The sequence below is a fragment of the Lynx canadensis genome, chromosome D3 (assembly GCF_007474595.2).
Source record: "Lynx canadensis isolate LIC74 chromosome D3, mLynCan4.pri.v2, whole genome shotgun sequence".
Taxonomy (NCBI): Eukaryota; Metazoa; Chordata; class Mammalia; order Carnivora; family Felidae; genus Lynx; species Lynx canadensis.
The window spans coordinates 59,291,743-59,312,806 of NC_044314.2; the positions used below are offsets into that span (position 1 = coordinate 59,291,743).

The 21,064-nt window shown below is 33.8% G+C and overlaps 1 protein-coding gene across 7 annotated transcripts in view; it reads left to right on the plus strand.

Annotated features, from left to right (window-relative positions):
• ANKRD12 (ankyrin repeat domain 12) overlaps positions 1–21,064 on the plus strand; it is a 127,556-nt gene that overhangs the window by 46,315 nt on the left and 60,177 nt on the right. For 4 of the 7 annotated variants that reach the window (XM_030292562.1, XM_030292564.1, XM_030292567.1 and 1 more), the window contains exons 3-7: positions 2,004–2,151; positions 8,925–8,993; positions 12,957–13,103; positions 17,159–17,359; positions 20,530–20,672. In XM_030292562.1, the coding sequence (XP_030148422.1) occupies positions 2,004–2,151; positions 8,925–8,993; positions 12,957–13,103; positions 17,159–17,359; positions 20,530–20,672 (708 nt within the window). The remainder of the gene's footprint in view (positions 1–2,003; positions 2,152–8,924; positions 8,994–12,956; positions 13,104–17,158; positions 17,360–20,529; positions 20,673–21,064) is intronic. The other 3 variants (XM_030292565.2, XM_030292566.2, XM_032595440.1) reach the window with 1 other exon arrangement.

A 21,064-nucleotide genomic window follows, 5' to 3' on the forward strand; every position in this document is an offset into this window, starting at 1 on the left:
ATTCCCAGAGATCTTAACTCACTTGTGACCATATATTTCATATGTAAACCAATCCAGAGTCCAAACCCAACCACCAACTGTATCCAACTCTCACATTCTGGGCCACTGTCCCTGCCCTAATAAATTACATGAGAGCCATATACCAGACAATAAGAGAAACAGTGCCCATACCCCAGAAACTGCTGCAAGCCAGGCCTTGCCTTTTCTTTCCTGAGGAAACCATAATAAAAGCTTTTGCCCACATTTCCCTTCTCTCCCTATGCCTCCTGACCCACCGTGGTGCTACCCTTTGTGGTCCTATGTGGTGTATAGCATGCCCTCCCTTGGAAACTGTGAGTAACAAACTGCCTTTTCAGTGACAGTAGTCACCTGATCTGTTGGCTTCACCGTACCTTAATAATAATAAAACTACGTTTTTAAAACAACCTCATAAACAAAATACATGCCTGTGAAGCTTGATTTCATTGGCAGAAGTGGAAAAGCAGCTCAAGAGAATTTAACTTTACAACTGAGAAGTAAATAATATAAGGCTGTTATTCTTCAGCAATCTTTATCAGTTAAGATATAAGGAAATCACATTCTCTTCCTGATTTGTTAATATATTTATCAAAAATGACTGTAGACTCTGTTGAGATGTTACTTTTGTCACCTGTTAAGATCATCATATGGTTTTTCTTTAATTTTTTGATATGGTGAGTTGTCTTAAAGAGATTTCTAATAATTATTATTATTGTTTTCTTTGGGTGAGCCTGCTTGATTCTAAGTTTTAAGACACTAAATTTGATTTGACAGTTTATTTAAGATAATTTACTTTTGCATTTATTTCATAAGGAATTTAGCTTATAACTTCTATCTTTTGGTATGTTTTAGACTTAAAGATGGATTCTAATCATACCTTTATGCTGTAGTATTATTTACATGAAATGGGAAATATCTGTTCCTTGAACTTGTTTTAAATCTCTTGTAAAATCTTCTGGACTCTAGTACCTTTTTGTAAACTTAAAATCTTTGGGTATGGATTTATTGTTTTCTATGATCATTGGTCTATTCAGGTTTTTTGTTTCTTTCATGAGTCAACTTTTAGTAATGTGTGTTTTCTAAGAAAATAATCTTAAAATTTTAGTGATATAAAAATGAATACAGTATTTTTTGTATTTTTTTTTTGTAACTTTTCCATAACCCCTTTGGAATTGTATGTAGGTCTCAGTCCCAATCTTTATTATTTCTCTTTTTCATTTTCATGATTGGACTCACTGAAGTCTTATTCTATTGCTCATTTAAAATCACCTTTTGATTTTGTTGATAAATTCCACTCTAAAAACACTATTTTGTTTACTATCTTCTTTCCCCTTTTCCTTCCTTTATTTTCTTTTCTTGGGTTGAAAGCTGGTATCTTCTGCAATCTGAGTCTACTTCTAACTTGCTTCTGAGAATCTCTACAAGTATCATCTCTCATTTATTATCATAGTTTGGGAACTGTTCTTTTAAGGTGATGTGGCTTATTAGTTCTTAGTGTCTGGCATATTTTTCACAAAGGAGTTCTTATAGCCCAGTTTAGATGTACAGTACCAATTCAGATATTAAAATTATAATAAGTGTGAACTTGATAATGGCTGTAGACCATGAAGGTAGGATATTCACCTGGAGTGGGTACGGGATATTAACAAAACACAATATATTTTATTGTATCCAGAATCACTTTTTCTGATTTATATATTTGTTCATTGATGGTGACATGTATATTATGCTTACAGAGTTTTATTCAAGATTTTTTGTTTTACTGTTATTTTAAAATTATATTGTTAAGTAAAAGTAGTAGAATATGAGACAAGTTAGAAAAAATGACACAATTGTTGAAACTGGCTCTTGAATACATTAAAGATAGTGGTTTGTAATATCTCTCTACTTTTGAATATATTTGAAAATTTTCTTCATAAATTTCTTAAATACTGTCTTGCTTAGCTAATATTGTTATAACTGTATTCATATTTGATTTTTAATAGAGTAAAGACAAGATTGCATCATACAGTAAAACTCCAAAAATTGACCGAAGTGATGTGGGCAAGGAGATGAAAGAGAAATCGTCCATGAAACGTAAACTTCCTTTTACCATTAGCCCATCAAGAAATGAAGAACGAGATTCAGACACAGGTAGAATAATTTGTTCTCTGATAAAATCTTAATCATTCTTTTACTGTGATTTGCTTCATATCATTCCTCTTGCACCCCATTTTTATAGAGAAATATTTGTATTTTGGTATTTCAGATATATCATTTTGGGGCAGAAATTCATTGTTTCTCACTCAAACACGATTTCTAATCAAATAAAAACAATTTGCTTCTTTCCTTACTCTCAGGTTTATTACAAATATCTTACCATTTTCAGAACTTAATTTCTTGGATAGCATTTCAGTGATGAAAATTTACTCTGATATACAGCATAGGATATGTTAGAGTTGAGAAAAATGTGAGTTTTTGTGGACACAGTAGTGAACCCAACAAAGAAAACATTTAGGCATTTTAGATTCAGAAATGAATCAGAAATATGCCCTCCCCACCCTGAAAAAAAAAAGAAAAAAAAGATGGAGGCTTATTGCCTAAGCCCATTCATGGCACTTTTTTTCTTCAAAACTCTTATACGTCATGGGGCGCCTGGGTGGCGCAGTCGGTTAAGCGTCCGACTTCAGCCAGGTCACGATCTCGCGGTCTGTGAGTTCGAGCCCCGCGTCGGGCTCTGGGCTAATAGCTCAGAGCCTGGAGCCTGTTTCAGATTCTGTGTCTCCCTCTCTCTCTGACCCTCCCCCGTTCATGCTCTGTCTCTCTCTGTCCCAAAAATAAATAAAACGTTGAAAAAAAAAAATTAAAAAAAAAAAAAAAACTCTTATACGTCAGAAATGGTCCTTGACATCTGTCAATCCCGGTTGTTCATAATAGATCAGAAGTAACTTGTTACCACAATCTAATAAACTACTAGATTTTGTTAGCTCTGAACTGATCATTTCTTGAAACTAATATAAACTTGACTGTTATGTGTTTATCATGATTATTTTATCCCTTGCATGAAATATTAATAATGAACTGTTCTTAACGTTTCAGCTTCACTCACAGAGTTACTGTCCCATTCTGAGTTTATGTAATATCTTTCTGGCCATCTTAATCATCACTTTAGAAATAATCTTGACTGTGGAATCTGAACATACTTGAAATGCCCTGTGCTAACATAGCTTTAGAAAGTACTTAAATTTTTTCATATGTTTTTAGTAGGTAGGTCTCGTTTTGTGTATTTATTTTGCTGTCTGTCTTAGCTTGAATTAGAAATTGTTCTAAACATGACATTTTTAAGCCTTGAAAATTATGGGGTTTTTTTTTGCAGTGATGAAGAAATTTTATGCTTTGTTCATGTTTTTAAATTTTTAAAAAATATTTATTTATTTGAGAGAGAGAGCAAGTGCATGAGCAGGGGAAGGGCAGAGAGAAAGGGAGAGCGCGAATCCCAAGCAAGCCCCGCACTAATGGAGCCTCTGCCTCTCTTTCAAAATAAATAAACATTAAAAAAGTTTTTTAATAAAAAATATCAATAGTAATCAAAGAAATACAATATAGAACAATTGACAAAATCGTTGGCCTAAATTGTACCAGGTAGTCACTGGCCAGAAATAGGAACTTGCTTTAGTTGGTCTAAATTAAAAGAATATATTGTTGGAGGTAAATATGAAAACATTTATCCAAAACTAAAAGGTTGGTAACATTTGACTTATTCTTTAATTTGGAATTTATATAAGTAATTATTGATGATAGTGAAAATTATCTTAAGGTATGTGCATCTCTACTTAGAAGAGCAAAAATAACCCCAGGAAAATGTTAAGTTGTAGAGAATTTGTTCAATTTTGGTAAATCCAATGAAGCAATATGATTTTTACTCTTAAAAATAACATTGTGGAAGAATACGTGAAGTAAAAAGATGCTCATAGCATTCAAATTTCAAAAATAGGTTATGAAATAATATGTACTGTTTGCATTAAAAGCCACATTGTGTATATTTATATTTGTATGTATGTGCACACAGGGCATATATTAACACATGTTTTGAAAGATAAAATTGTTTAAATATAAAAGACTGTTTAGTGGTAGAACTAAGCCAAACCTAGCTACTGTATTATGGGCCCAGAACAGAAATGTAAATATTTTAACCCTGACTTAGGTTAAATAAAAGAGTGGGGATAATAATAAAAGATTGGGAATAAGGACAGAATGTTAATAATGTTACTTAGCTCATCTCTTATAGCAAAGGAATAACTGATATTGTCTACAACTGAAATACATAGTTTTTAAAAATATTTACTTCAACTTTTTAATCTTTATTTAGAATTCTTTCATGTACGTTTACATATAATGTATTTATATTTTAGTGTATTATCTCTCTTGTAGAAAAGAAGCAACTCCTTGAGTTTTTCCTCTTCTTCTTCTTCTTCTTTTTTTTTTTTTTTTCTTTAAGTTCTGAACCCAGTGTGGCACTTGAACTCATGACCCTGAGGTCAGGAGTAGCCAGCCAGGAACCCTAGTTCCTCTTCTTTTTATGTTGGATTAAAATAAAATCTTTCAGCTTTTTATTTTAAAATAGTAACGTATATATGATATTTTTGTTTGTATGTAAATTAACACACACACACACACCCCAGTTCCTTTCTCTTTATATATATTTAGAGAGATGCTTGGAATGTTGGCTACTAAATGTTAACATTCTGTTTCCAAGATTTTGAATGACTTTTTACTTTCTTTGTTTTTTGTAGGACTTGAATTTTTAAAATAATGAGCATAATTATTTCTGTAAAACAGTTTCTTAAATTTTTTTTTTTAAGTTTATTTATTTTGAGACTTCTGCACATGCATGTGTATGCACATGTGAGCGAGTGGAAGAAGGGAGAGAGAATTCCAAGCAGGCTCTGCAGGTCAGTGCAGAGCTCAAAGTGGGGCTCGAGCTCATGAACCATGAGATCATGACCTGACCCAAAGTCAGACGCTTAACCAAGTAAGCCACCCAGGCACCCCAGTTACTTTTTTAAATAGATATTCATACTTTTCAAGGAAGACTCAATGATCTGCCAAATCAGAGATACTGCTATCAACTGGATGAATCATTCTTAGTCTTCATTTTGAGATACCCTAGTGTGTCTTCAAGCTTTATAACTCTGAATTATTTAATATTTATTAATTTTTTAAAAGATAACACTTTTAAAAAGTAATTGCTTAACTAGACAAAATTTGGGGGAACGTTACAGCATAATTTGAAGTCATGCCAGTGGGTCCTTACAGATGTGTCATAATACTATTTATTTCAGCAGATTTCCAGTATATCTGCTTATATCATTTCAGTATCCCACATTGTCCTATCCTGTTAGAGAATTCCCATAAATTTTGTCTCATGAAATGTTAGGAGATGAATATATAGAGTGACAAGAAGACAAATTATTCCTTATACCTATAGCTTGCTTTGTCACTTATTTTTAGCTTTTATTTTCAGTCTCTCCTTGTCTAGAATCCTGGCAGGATAAGTTAATTGTAGTTACAGTAGAGGTAAATCATAGCATAGTGTTTATTATCAGAGGCTTTGGAGTCTGACAGGTCAGTGTTGTGTCCCTACTCAGCTCCCTACTTGTCCTGGCCAAAAAAAATTTGAGGCCTTTATAACTCCCAATTTTCTCATCTGTAAAGAAGTACATGTAATACCAGCTTCAGAGAATTGTAATCTTTCATTGGCATAGTGTGTAAAATCAGTTTATGATATGTTAATTGAAACAAAACCGACAAACACTGGCTTAAAATAGATTGAGATTTTTTTCATCTACTGTAATAAGGCCAGGAGGTATCAGTAGTCTAGGGTTGTTACAGTAGTTCAGTAATGCCATCAGGGACTGGGATGTTTTCATCATTCTGTGCTCACCCTTAACTCATACGTGGGCTTTGTCCTTAAGCATTTTGTTGTAAACTCACAGAATATCTTCTGCCTCCTCCTGGCAGAAAGTACGAGAGGGAGGACCCAACGGCAAAGTATCTTTTTTCCAGTGAGTCTTTGCCTTTTTATTGATGAAACAATCTCCCTAGAAACTTCTGCCTGCATCTCATTGGTTAGTCTACCTTAGTTACAAGGGAGTCTGGAAAGTTAACTACTTGCAGTTGGCTGTATTGTCACCCTAATCAAAACTGGTGTCCTTTTGTTAAGAAGGGGAAAACGAGTATTGGGTAGGCATCTTTCAACACTGACACTGTATATAGGTTTTAGTATAGTAATTAATAACTAAAAACTGCTGTTATCTCAAATAGTTATTGTTTGTACCTAAGTGAACTTTATTCCTGCACTATCAGTCAAAAAATCATACTTCTTTGTTTTCCTAGTCTAATGGCATCCAAGGGAAAGCCACAATCCCTTGACATGAAAATACTAATAAACAGCTGTCTTGAGGGTACACATGAGAGGTCTCTTGTTGGCCTTCAAACTAAACATGCAGTTATTTTGTTATGATTAATGTCACCATGAGCATCTTTGCATATTGTATTTTTATTATACCCTGAATTCTTTCTTACACATTCCCAGGAGTAGGGTTACAGGATTAAGGATTAAATATTTCTTTGATGTTTCTCTGAAATAATTATACCTAGTTACAAAGCCACCAGCAGTATATGAATGTTCTTTAACCTCAAATAACATTGGGGTACGTTTTTCTTTAGGTTTGATAGATCTAATGTCCTATAGAAGTAAATCAGTGGTACTTCATTATATTTAGTTTGTATGTTTAAATAAGTAGAAAGATACAGTGTCCTTCACTTTTTAAAAATCTTTGTTTTCATTTATTTACTAATTTTTTTCTTTTGGCATATGTAGATAATGCAGCATGAGAAAATCCAAAGAGACACAGTATGACCTGTTCCCAAAGTCCATGGTGGCAGTTGTGAAGCATGTTCAGATGTTTTAAACTAAATCTTCTCTGCCAGCCAGCCTTAGAAGTTCTATTTTCCTGATGCCGTTGAAGGATTTACCCTGTTTAATATGACTCAAGCAAATTTGGAGAGAGGAACTTTTTAAAAAAGAAAACAAAAAGAATTTTTCTGGTAACAACGTTAGAGTAGCTAATAAAATCAGTGCTTTGCCTAATAAGGATGATCACCTTTTGATGATTTTCATGGATATTATTTATTACAGATTTTCTTTTGTGCCTGCCCCATCTTTGAAACTTTTACTTTAAAAATTTTCAAACGTATAGTGCAAACCTTTTTAGTCATTCTTGATTTTTTTCTCTTATTCTCCTGCAACCCGAAACAGAATATTAACTAAAAAGATGGCTTTTAAAATACAACTATTGTTTGTCTTACCTTGCTACAGAGAACATATCAGGGAGGGATAATTACTCTGCTTGGCACTCAGTGTTTTACAGAAACCTCCTAGGTAACCCTAGTCTCAGTATAGCACAGAGGTGGGTGAGTCAAGGGACAAGATATGGAAGCTCTTAAAAATTCAGCTCCTGAATTAAATCCTTATAGAATACACATTCAGATGCACCAAATGTAAACATACTTATTTGAGTAAAAGCCAAAGGGTGTGTGGAGTCAGGGTGGATTAATTTATTGCCAAAGGTAGATTTCAGTAAACTTCTGCCACTTCCTTATATTAATGAATATAATTGAAAATTTAGCTTATTCACTATGCTTTAATCTGTTGCAAAAATATGATCTGCTTTTAGTAATTCATTTAATTCAACTTGTTGGCACAACTTATCGGTTCCTGCTTTTTCTTTTCTTTGCAGTATATGGAGCCCATTTTTGCTTGTCTTTAAATGGAATGTCAGATATTCTTCATGGAATTTTTCTAGTTGCTAACTTTATATGTTCAGTTTAGAAATAATAAGTCTTCATTAAAAACTTGTCATTGAATCCATTTACCCACTTGGTTTAGAATTGGTCTAAATGTTATTTTATCAGTTATTTTCCTTTCAGTTGAGTGAGCCTTCCTCAACACTAAACTTTTTGGCTTATCTTTAAAAGTTTCAAATACTATGTTTTACTTGTTCTCTAAATTGTTTTTTTTGTTTTTTTTTTTTTTTTTTTACCCCAACACTTGCTTCTTTATACCTAACTGAACTCATGAATAATAATGATTCTGGAAAGAAAAGTGTATGTCAATAAATTTAGTATATGAAGATCAAAATAATATTGTGAGTTAAAATGGCATGTTGTTTATAAGTAAAAATATCTGCTCTGGCCATATTGCCAAAAGTCAGTTGGTGATATTTTTACTTGTCATGAATTGCTAGGCCGAATTCCATATTCTTATCTTAGCTGATAAACTTTGTTTTGATTTTAGGCTGCTTTCTTTCTAAGACGTCTTATATAGTGGGCAGTGTAGTAATTCATACCGTTTGAAATGCGTATAATTTATAGAAAGGTCTGTGGTCTAGAATGATACTGCAGTCCAAAGTGTTCCATTGTTTTCTGAGTAGTTTGGCATTCATAGAACAAAAAGGATTATTGAGGTCCTTTATTCAAGTTTTCTAAAGACAAATTCTAAACAGAAAGACAGTGATAGAGGACTGCCTCTTTTATCATTATTCAGAGATTGGAAAAAATAAAGCTTCAAAGGAGATCTCTTTTAATAAATAGCATCAGTAGTATCTATTACTGCAAACTGCATGGTTGTCTTTCTCAGCTTTAAGAGTCCAATTGAAAAAACTGAAGTCTTGGCCAAATTGAAATCTTCAGCCAAACCTGTGTTTTAAATGTGCTTTTGGCTTTACCTTAAAAATAATCTTTTGGAAAAACAGTGATAGATCATTGACTAAACTAGTGGTCTTTTGAAAAATGTTGGTTTGTTGAATTCTGCATTTCCCTTCGTGTGCTTTTTTTCTTTTCTTCTGTCTCTTCTTATTCTGTAGATTCAGATCCAGGACATACAAGTGAAAATTGGGGGGAGAGACTTATATCTTCTTACAGGACATACTCAGGTAATTAGATTATCAGGGGCACCTGTTTAGCCAGTGGTTTCTGTCACATTTACAAGTAATTGTTGTACTATAAATAACTTCCTTTCAAACCAGTATATAAGTATCGTTGGTTGAATAAGTGAACTACATGAGTGACCCTGAATTTTCCAGTTTTTGTTTGAGGTGTCTGGTGCATCATATCCAACATGTGCTATTTATGAACATTTTAAGCAGGACTACTATGTACCACTACTCAGTAGTTGCACAGCACAACATGGGGCTACCGTTCACATAGAAACCAGTATAAAATTCAGCCCCTTGGAGTTGTGCAGTGCAGCAATTCCTATGGGAAGATACTCAAGGTCCTTGGTCTCTTTTGCTCTATACTCTTTACAAGATATACACCACATGTACTGGTTTTGATAGTGTCATCTTACTATTTAATCATGCATTGTTTTTTAAAAAAATTTTTTTTTTAGTTTTTGGTTGAACTGTCTTTAGCCTATTGACTTTGCTGCCCATGTTGAATTTAACACTGGATTAAAACAACAGCTTTCCTGGAGAAATGCCATTACCATGAACTGTGTCGGAACTGCTTTATTTGGCTATGGCACCAGGTTAGGCTTCATAATTACTCCAGATAGAAGAATAGAGGAGAATGTATAAGTGCTATCTTATGTGAAAACTAACTAGTTAAGTGTTTTGATTGTCCTTTTTTTTTTTTAATGGGCTTATATTTTTATCTTTTAATTTTTTTATAATATAAAATATTGTTTAGTCCCTGGGTGTCCAAGTGTCCAGTTTTCAGCATATGACATTTAGCTAATAAAAGCTGAAATAAGCCTTCTGTTTCTGGTATATTTTATATTTTATAAATTTGTGAGAGAGGTGTAGAGCCAAATATTACTCTTAAAATTATCCTGAAAGGTACTAACTGAGCTGATAAGTCAGTACCTAATTATCAAAATTTGGGGGTAAAGGACATGTTTACAATCAGCATTAAATTTAAAAGGCCCACACTTACTGTGGAGTTGGGTATACATTTCTATAACAGGACTCCTCAGGGCCTGGGTATACCTGAAAGAGGTATATGGGATGAAACTATCCATGATCTGAGTAGTATTGCTGGAAATCAAAAGATAATAAGCACCTACATTTTAGAAATTCTTGTAGATGCTTTAGAACCAGAGAGCAATGGCAACATTTTTTTCTCAGACTTGAAGTGCATTCCAAATGTGATTGATTTAGTTATATTCATCTGAATTAATGGAGTTACAGCTCCATTGCTCCATTCCTTCCACAGTGACTGCTTTGTGGGGAAGTATCATATTCTTTAGTTTTTGAGAGGCTGGTAGGTTTATGAGCCAGTTCCCCAAGAAAGAAATTTGTTTCTTCTTCTTAATATACCCTACACTTAATTGGGATGTGACTGTATTGAGCTTTTTGTTTATTCTGACAAGTCCTGAAAAGAAAGCATTCATTTTTGAGATTATAAGACTGAGACTTCTCTGTATTTCTAAAGATCTTCTGAACCTTGAAATAAAGAATGTTGGATTGTGGATAATCCATTTCTCTGTTTTTCTTTAGTCTTAAGTAAATCACTTGGATTTTTCTTTAAAAATCTCTAGAGTGGTCGAGTGGAATTTCAGTTCTAGAGGAGACTGTGCTAAATGAGCACGTGTCAGTATTCCTCTGTGTAAATTTTAAAATTCTGACCCATTTTTTGGACAAATAGTTCAGTTGTCAAACTTGAGAAGTACCTAACTTTCTCAAATACACGTGATCATTTTTTACTTATGACTGGTCAGGAAATAAGTTCTTCACAGTATAGATCCCACATAGTCAAAAGTTTTGTTGAATGCTTTACACTTGAAAAAGCACACTTTGGGACATACTAATCTAACACAATTTTGAAGAATGGTATTAATCTAGCTATCTTACACCCAGCATCTGTTTACTTACCTTCTTTTCCTATCTTATGTAAAGCATGAGCTCAGACAAATGACTAAGGTAAACTCAATTAAAGAAAAACAGAGTTCAGATTGGATGCTAGTATTTAATTTGAATTTTTGCTTAATGTATCGCTTGAGAACATATTCTTTTTAAAACATTGCATGAAATGTAATGAGAAGCAGAAAATTCATTGTTTTGCAAGTGAGAAAATATGAAAATTTCCCCAAAATTTAAGAAAATATTTTAAAGAAAGATTCTCTGTACATTTTCTTCATTTTGTTTCCTCCAATTACTAGATGTCACTTCTTTTTAAAAAAAATTTTTCTCCTTTTTATAAAATTTTTACAGTGTTAAATATTTTAATTTTAGAAAAGTACATTCGCTATATTTAAAGATTTGTTATTTAGGCAGAAAATCATTAAAACAATAATTATGGTTCCTCATTAAATATGAGAGAACAGAACATACAGAATATTATTAGAAGAAAGTATATGTTTTGGAAAAAAAATGGGCTTCTCTTAAAAACCTGTAAGGGCTTTATAATAAATTTAGTAAGTTAGATGAGACACTGTGCTGAAACTGGATTTATACTAAAGTGGACCATTAATGATAATAAAATAAGAAACAAGAAAATAAACAATATTTAGAACTATTAATAAAGGCTGACTTAAGTAAATCTTGAAGTTTTTTGTTTTTGTTATGTAAAATTAAGTATCAACACGATGAACATTTTAGGAGCTATTGAATTTTGAGTGATTTCTGGGCAGCAGAGTTTAAATATTCTGATCTCTTAATTTTTCTAGGCCATTAGGATGCCAACCATTGTATCCTAATTAAATAAGTGGCTCGCTGCAAGAATTACTACTTTTAAGTTCTTATGCCTTAAATGATTATATATTTAACAATATTTAAATAATATCAATTTATAACTAGTTTCTTGAACTTGCTAGATTAATAAATGCTTATCACCTGGAATAGTCTATCTGTTGGGCACATCTGCCTAGGAAAAAAAAATGCAATATTTACTACTAAACCTTCCCTTCTTCCATTTTTGCTGTGTTCTATGTTTATTTTTGAAATTTACTTATTTATCTTTGTTAGTCCACCTTTGCAGGGACCCTCAATCCCCAATCAGTAATTCTCAGATAATTTGTATAGGATTTCCCAAGAAATAAGATGTCTAGACACTTAATAAGCAGACATTAACTCACATCTGAATTATCTCCCAGAGAAGTCCTAGAACAGCTATCTGTATCTCTCTGACTTACAGAATCCAGTTCCACCTGAAGTTCCTGGCACTTGATGGGGAATGCTGGCTGCATTGCCAAAGGATTTCCCAAATAGCTCAACCTGAGAACTGGCTTTATGATGGATCAAATCTCTTTGAAAAAAATCCTTAGACATTTTGGATCTTTGCACAATCTCTGTTAACCACCCCCACATACCCACACACATGCAGAATCTTTAATTTGCTCATTTTTAACTTTGATCAGGATCATTCCATGTTCAGCTATCCTGTGTCTGGGATAAGGTGATCTGATGCTGTTTTTCAGTAATTACTTCGTGTGATGAGACTTGTCTTAAATACTTATCTCGTTAGATTATAAAAATCATCAGTGGAATTAGGGAAGTAATTTGAAGGAACATTGCTAATAAGGACAGCAGTAATTAAGAATAAAACTATAATGAATGAAGAGAAGCTTCAAAGATGTGATACTAAGGAATGTTTGAAGTGTTGTTGAGGAAGTTTAATTTTAAAAGAACAAATTGTTAAAATACAAATTATAATAGGAATAAATTTCCAAATAATTCTTAATTTTCAGCAAACAGAATTAATATATGTTTTTTCAAAGCATTCAGGAGGAAAATTGCTCATATAATACAATAAAAGTCTAGTGTTCTTTTGTTAGCCTATTACTAGTTTGTTTCTCAAATACATGTATAGCATCTGTTTTTTAAAAGTTTTCTTATGTTTTGCTTTTCAGTACTTGCATTTGTTTCAGATTCTTACATATTTGTTAATAATTCCAGAGAAAGAAGGTCCAGAAAAGAAGAAAACAAAAAAGGAAGCTGGAAATAAGAAGTCCACGCCAGTTAGCATTCTTTTTGGTTATCCACTCTCTGAGCGGAAGCAGATGGCACTCCTTATGCAGATGACAGCAAGAGACAACAGTCCAGGTAACACCATCATTGAGTACATGTGTATTCTTAGTTTGCCTCAGATTCCACCCTTGTCTTAACAATTACTTTAAATTTTTATTTTTCTTGTATTTAATAAAAATTTCTTACAAGTTTGGGGGCACCTGGGTGGCTCCGTTGGTTAAGCGTCTGACTCCAGCTTGGGTCATGATCTCCCGGTTTGGGAGTTTGAGCTCTGCGTCGGGCTCCATGCTGACAACTCAGAGCCTGGAGCCTGCTTCAGATTCTGTGTCTCCCTCTCTCTCCTCCCCTCCCCCTCGCACATGTGCACGCGCTTACTTTCAAAAATATTTTTAAAAATTTAAAAACTTGTTGTAAGTGTAATTTTACGTTTATTTGGGTGATAATTGTTTATTGTCTGTATCCTCCACCAGATGAGAATCTATACAGGAGCAGGGGATCTTTGCACTTAGTGGATATTCAGTAAATATTTGTCAGCTAAATTGGGTAATTTAGAAATGGTCATTCAAAAAAAAAAAAAAAAGTCCATTGCTGCACTGTGTGCTTTCACCTTACTGAAGCATCTTTACTCTAGTTTCTGTAAAGCTGCTTCTAGGTTTATAGTTTACTTTTCAGTTGCTAGCACCCTGCCGATAAACTGGTAATCTTATCACATTAGTACTTTTATTTATTTAGTTATTTTTTTAATATGAAATTTATTGTCAAATTGGTTTCCATACAACACCCAGTGCTCATCCCAACAGGTGCCCTCCTCAGTACCCATCACCAGTACTTTTAGAAGCCATAATGTAATCCATGCTTTATTGTTTGAGATCTAAATTATTTTAAAAGGGAAAATATTTGTGATATGCTATGTAAATTTATTTCGTATTTCATTTCACACTTCTGATTAATGTGTTGTACTACGTGTATGTGTGTGGGTGGGGAAGAGTTATTTCTATACTGTGCCCTCCAAAAATAATTAGGATGGGTTACCAACAGAACCAGAACAAGGGAACTACCCAACTCACTAATTTTTTAAAAGCTATAAAAAGCTAGGTAAAATCCAGATAGCTGGGCAGAGATGATAATTACTATTGACCATTGAATGCATTCTGGCAACCAACAACACAAAATTTTAAGTTGTATAGTTCTTATTGACTAATAAAGTAAATCAGTTTTGTCTAGAGAAAAAAAATTTCTTTGGGCTCTGAATTCAAGGCATCTTTATATAAGATTTTGGGTAACTTAACAGACACTGTTGAAATGCATTGAAAAGGATACTTTTCTCTGGTGAAGCTTTCGTGTATTGGCTTTTTAAAAAAACTATGACAACATGGTAAAATTTTTAAGAGCTTCTGTGTATTGTAGTTTCCATCAAATCATTGGTATATCTAATCTTTCACTAATGAACACGTTAGGGCTTCCTGCTTTTTTAAGTAGAGCGTGTTGTTTTTGGTTATTCTCCTGCCTTCCCCCCCCCCCCCCCCCGTTTTTGCATGACTGTAGCCAAATTAAAGATCCTATGCATTGTTGGGGTGCCTGGGTGGCTCAGTCGGTTAAGCGTCCGACTTCGGCTCAGGTCATGATCTCACGGTCCGTGGGTTCGAGCCCCGCGTCGGACTCTGTGCTGACAACTCAGAGCCTGGAGCCTGTTTCAGATTCTGTGTCTCCCTCTTTCTCTGACCCTCCCCCGTTCACTCTCTCTCTCTCTCTCTCTCTCTCTCTCTCTCTCTCTCTCTCTCTCTTTCTCTGTCTCAAAAATAAATGTTAAAAAAAATTTTTTTTTAAAAAAGATGCTATGCATTGTTAAAACTTCAAATGTTTCTGTAAAATGTTGACCTTGTGTCAGATATAATAGTTAGATGAGAAGACTTTTATTTTTAAGAACTCATTTTGTTACACCATGAATTTCTATCCTTAGAATAAATTAGGAGGCAAAAAGTTAATCTTGCCACGTCTCCAGTGTTCCTTCTAGAAGTTTTCTAGGTATAAACGTACAGATCCATGTTTCATTGTAGGGTTTTTGTTTTTTTTAAAGCAAATTCTATCCCTGACATGGGACTTGAATTCACAACCCCGAGATCAAGAGTCACATGCTCCACTGTCTGAGCCAGCCAGGCTCTCTATGTAATTTGTGTTTTAAAATTTAAATAAGATCATACTATAATGCAGTTGATTCTTTTCATATAAGGATTTTTAGTCAACTTTATTAATATATGTAGAACTAGAGTGGAAAACTTTCGAAATACGAAGCTGTTTGCCAGCATAACAGCATACGCGTAGTTTAGGATTCATTATTTTATCCATTATGTAATTAATTTCCCCTGTTTCTGTTATGTTTACCCTGGTTGCCATTATGGATAGTACTATTTTTATTTTATGTATATGAATATTATTTTGAAACGGCTAACAAAATTTTATATGAATTAATTCCTTGCAAGTTGCTTGGATTAAAAAATAGGTCCTTTTGTTTTTAAGAAACTGAACAGCTAATTTTAATAAATAATTTGACTATAAAGATTATAGTAAAATTCCTTTATTCATTCAACAAGTATTGCATGAGTACCACCGTGTGCCAAGAAGTCTTCTAAACAGTTGAGATACAGTAACAAATAAGATAGACACTAAGACTGTGTCTGTGCTCTTATGGAGTGTACTTCCAGAAGTCCAGATAAGAAACTGTTACTGACACAATGCACTTTAAAATCCAAAATGTAGGGGCGCCTGGGTGGCGCAGTCGGTTAGGCGTCCGACTTCAGCTCAGGTCACGATCTTGCGGTCCGTGAGTTCGAGCCCCGCGTCAGGCTCTGGGCTGATGGCTCGGAGCCTGGAGCCTGTTTCTGGTTCTGTGTCTCCTTCTCTCTCTGCCCCTCCCCCCTTCATGCTCTGTGTCTCTCTGTCTCAAAAATAAATAAAAGTTAAAAAAAATTTTTTTTAATAAAAAAAAAATAAAATAAAATCCAAAATGTAAATTTTAAGCTTTTTTTCTTATTGGGGACAGAATGATGTTACTTGAGTGCCCTAATCGTGTCAGTTTGCAAGAAAATTCCTATATGATGCTAGAAAATTATTTTCCATAGACTTTCCTCTTAGAACATTTGTTTCTTTTAAATAGTTGTAAATTATCAGAATTAATTATTAGCACTGTACATATGTCTGGAATCCTTAACTGATTAAGAAACCTTTTGTTTTGTTTTTGTCCCAGTAGTTCTAAAATGGGGACAAGAGGGAGAACTTTGGGTATTATCTTGTTTAACATTCTTATTTTTGGTATAGAGACTGGAACAAAAATCAAAAGATGGGACTCAAAGCAATTTTTTTTCTGATTAGCCCACTTTTTAAAGGCCTTCCCAGACGTCCTTATTTCTTGTAAATCTTAAGCTTCATTTTAATGCTAAAATCATCCATGACCTCAATTTGAACTTAATATCCGAATAGAACTCTCTAACACTTTGTCTGAGTTCCAAAGTGTGAACTCTAGCCTTCAATGTCATTTCATCTAGGTGTTAGAATAAGAGTAACATGCCATAAAAAATACATATTTTTTTTTCAAAAAAATTTTTTAATGTTTATTTATTTTTGAGAGAGAGAGAGCACGAGCAGAGGAAGGCAGAGAGAGGGGGAGACACAGAATCCTAAGCAGGATCCAGGCTCTGAGCTGTCAGCACAGAGCCTGACGTGGAGCTTGAACTCACAAACTGTGAGATCATGCCCTGAGCCAATTTCGGATGCCCAACCAACTGAGCCACCCTGGTGCCCCGAGAAATACATATTTTTTGCAGTTTATCAAATTATTCATTTAGCAAACACTTTTACAGTACATACTGGATACTTTGTTACCAATTTAAGGCAATTTAATGAATTGATAAAACATTTTTTCTGTATTTGTTCCTGCAATATTTGATAACCCTAAAGGAAGATCTACTCAGTGTATTTTGGGTTAAATTATTAATATATCATCCAAGCCAAGTTTTGGATTGTTAGGGTGAGAAGATACTCCCCCATTCCAGGAAATTGCACATTACAAAGCTTTCCATGAACATTCAAAATATTCAGTCTAGAACTTTCGTTAACTTTCTTTTTTCTTACAGATTCCACACCAAATCATCCATCACAAACGACACCAGCCCAGAAGAAAACTCCCAGTTCCTCATCTCGACAGAAAGACAAAGTTAATAAAAGAAATGAACGTGGTGAAACTCCTTTACACATGGCAGCTATTCGAGGCGATGTGAAACAAGTCAAAGAATTAATAAGTTTAGGGGCAAATGTGAATGTGAAAGATTTTGCAGGTAAGACTAGTAATTAAAAACTAATTCTCATGGGGCGCCTGGGTGGCGCAGTCGGTTAAGCATCCGACTTCAGCCAGGTCACGATCTCGCGGTCCGTGAGTTCGAGCCCCGCGTCGGGCTCTGGGCTGATGGCTCGGAGCCTGGAGCCTGTTTCCGATTCTGTGTCTCCCTCTCTCTCTGCCCCTCGCCCATTCATGCTCTGTCTCTCTCTGTCCCAAAAATAAATAAATGTTGAAAAAAAAAATTTTTTTTTTAAAAAATAAAAAAAAAAACTAATTCTCAGGACCTAAAATTGATCATTGAAGCAGATTCTGATTACATTTTAATCTGTATTCTGTCTTCCTCTTGCTAATACAAAAGAGTTCTAAAAGTGTAGTATATTACAAAATTCTTTTGGAGTATGGACATAAACCCTGATCCTCTGCTATAATTCCATGTCAAGAACTACTCAAATTTTTAAATATTAAATGAGTATTTTAGTTGATATATTACCACAAAATTCTTTATCTAATTTAGGTTCTATTGTAGATAAATTAGATTTACATAATGTTTTCCAAGTGTTAATTCTTTCATAAGTCTTTCAAGAATGTTTATTAACTTGAACATGAGAACTTTAAGAGAGCACTGGTGGTGTTTCCATTTTAATTACTCAAATACCATATCAGTACATTCTTACTGTAAAGAATTCAAACAGTAAAAGCATGCAGGGAACAATACAGAGATTCCCATACTTCACATACTACAATACACATTCTTTCTTTGCCACAAAACTATTGTTAACAATTTGAAGGTTATCCTTTCTGTACATTTTTATTACCATCTGCATAAAATGAGCATTTATAGGCTTTTAAAAAAATTAAATCATCCCATCTATATCTATTGGTCTGTAGTTCTACAAACTGCCTTTTTTACTTAATGTGTTACAGATATTTCTGCCAGTACAGATAGGTGGTTCTATTTTATTCAACAGCTGCATTAATATTGCATAGTGTAGATTCCATGGACAATAGTTTAGTGAACACTCCTATAGAAATGACTTGGTGTATAGTTATACAAGGATTTCAGAATTTCAGAATGGAAACTGTTAAAGGGGCTACATATACAAATGGCCATCCAAAAAAAAAATTTCTCAATTTATTCTACCATCAAGAATACATAGAAGAGCCCTTTTCCTCTTCACAAAAGTTAGATATTATCAATTTAATTATTAGCAATCTGACAAATGGAAAAAATTGCCAGATCTAGCTTTTTGCCCATTTGTCTAATGGTTTGGCAGTATTACTAATATGTAAGAGCCTCTTGTCTTTAGTATAGGTTTTAATTCTCTGTCAGATATGTAAAAGTTTTCACTGTGGCTGTGTTTGAATTTTTACTTCAGTGTTGTTTATGGTATTTAAAGTTTTAATTTTTTATGTAATCGTATCAGTTAATCTTTTTATTTATGGGTTCTTTCTGTTTTTTGTTTGTTGTAATAAGGGCTTCTCTGCTCCTACATACCCCTCTGTTTTCTCATTCCCATATTTTGTTTTTGTTCTCTTTTTAAATGTAGCCCTATTAGAATACACGTGGAATTTATTTCTCTGGTGTGAGTGGGGAAGAGGGCAATGTACAGGGTCTCCTTTAAAGAATGAGACACACAATGCACTTTGATCTAACAATTCCACTTCTAAAGACTTAACTTAAATATTTAGATATGGATATGCATGAAAATTTAGTTGTAAGAATATTTGTTACAGCATTGTTTTTAATATTTTAAAAACCAGGAGGCACCGGGGTGGCTCAGTCAGGTAAGTGTCTGACTTTGGTTCAGGTCATAATCATGGTTGGTGAGTTCAAGCCCCATGTCGGACTCTGTGCTGACAGCTCAGAGCCTGGAGCCAGCTTCATATTCTGTGTCTTCTTCTTTGCCCCTCCCCTGCTTGTGTGCGTGCGCTCGCTCGCTCGCTCTCTCAAAAATAAATAAACATTAAAAAATTAAAAAAAATAAGAATAATCTAAATGCCCAGGAATAAGAGCTTATTTAAATAAATTACAGTGTACCAACTAGTCCTATACTATGTTGTATAAAAGTGTAATGACATGGGAGATTATTTTCACTTCAGTAAATAGAAGAGGGTTAAACAACCTTCCCAGCTTTACTTTAAAATTACATACCTGAGAGAGGTGCCTGGGTGGCCCAGTCAGTTGAGTGTCCAACTCTTGATTTTGGCTCAGCTCATGATCCCAGGATCCTGGGGTCGAGCCCCACATTAGGCTGGACGCTAAGCATGGAACCTACTTAAGATTCTCTCTCTCCCTCTGTGCCTCTTCCTGCTCACGCTCTTTCTCTCTAAAATAAAAAATAAATTTAAAAAAAAGAGAGGCACCTGGGTAGCTCAGTTGAGTGCCTGACTCTTGATTTCAGCTCAGGTCATGAGTCTCATGATTCATGGGATTGAGCCCCAAGTCAGCTGTGTGCTAGCACAGAGCCTGCTTAGGATTCTCTTTCTCCCTCTCTCTGTGCCCCTCCCCACTTGTGCTGCTCGCTCTCTCTCTCAAAATGAACTTTAAAAATTAAGTAATAGTAAAAATAGAAAGAAAAAAATTACAGATCTAAGAAAGAGGTTAGAATTAGGCTAGATTATTCAAATTTTTATATCTGAGTGTTGGAATTATGGGTGATGCTTATTTTCTGTGTTGTATTTTTTGTTTTCTAATTTCTTTCATTAACACAACTTTTTTTTTCTATCACCAAAGTTATCGTAATGATAAATTTATTTTAGTTAAAGTAGGTATTAAGTCTTGGAAAAATGAAAACTCTTAAAACATAGAGGCTTTTGTTTGCTGAAATCCCCTAAGAAGCTTACTAATTTTTTCCTTTTTCTATTCTTTTTCCATAGTTCAGATGATTATTATACATTACAGCAAGTTTATATTTATTGGATAAGCTTAAAAATTTAATATTTTGGTAAAATATTTAGCCCCAGTGGAAATAATATTAACATAAATAAATCTGTAAAATTGGTGGTATTCTTAGGTGTTTATTTCCAGTAGCTTGTTAATCATTCCTTTTTCCTTCAGTACTGTGTGTATTAGAATCCATATATCTCACTCATGCAGCTATGTATATAAAACATATTTTTTTAATTAGTGTAAATTAACCATATGTTAAATTAATATGCTAACTTTAGGTTGGACACCATTGCATGAAGCTTGCAACGTTGGATATTATGATGTTGCTAAGATACTTATAGCAGCTGGAGCAGATGTTAACACACAAGGATTAGATGATGACACTCCACTCCATGATTCTGCTAGTAGTGGGCACAGAGATGTAAGTATGATAGAAAAATCAATATACATTTTCAAAATATTAACTCAGCCCAGAGTAATTTAGTTCACTTCTTCGTCATACCATCTCATATTTCACCCGTTGCTTGGTGAGCTCATCTGTATTTTATTTTCCCTTTTTCCTGCCTTCTAATTGCTAATTCATATTGTAGTCAAATTTAGTGTTTTATCTAAAACATAAGATTTATTCAACTTGATAGTTAATTAAACAGGTTGGCAAAATTTTATTGCAAGGCCATTCTCCTGTCAGATAGCTAGATGCAGCAGTTAAAACAGGTTTTACTTATAGTGAAAATTTTACCGTCTTGCCCTATCTATATTTTTCAGACTTATTAATATTTAATGGTCTCTCTCTCTACAACCTTCATTCCTGAA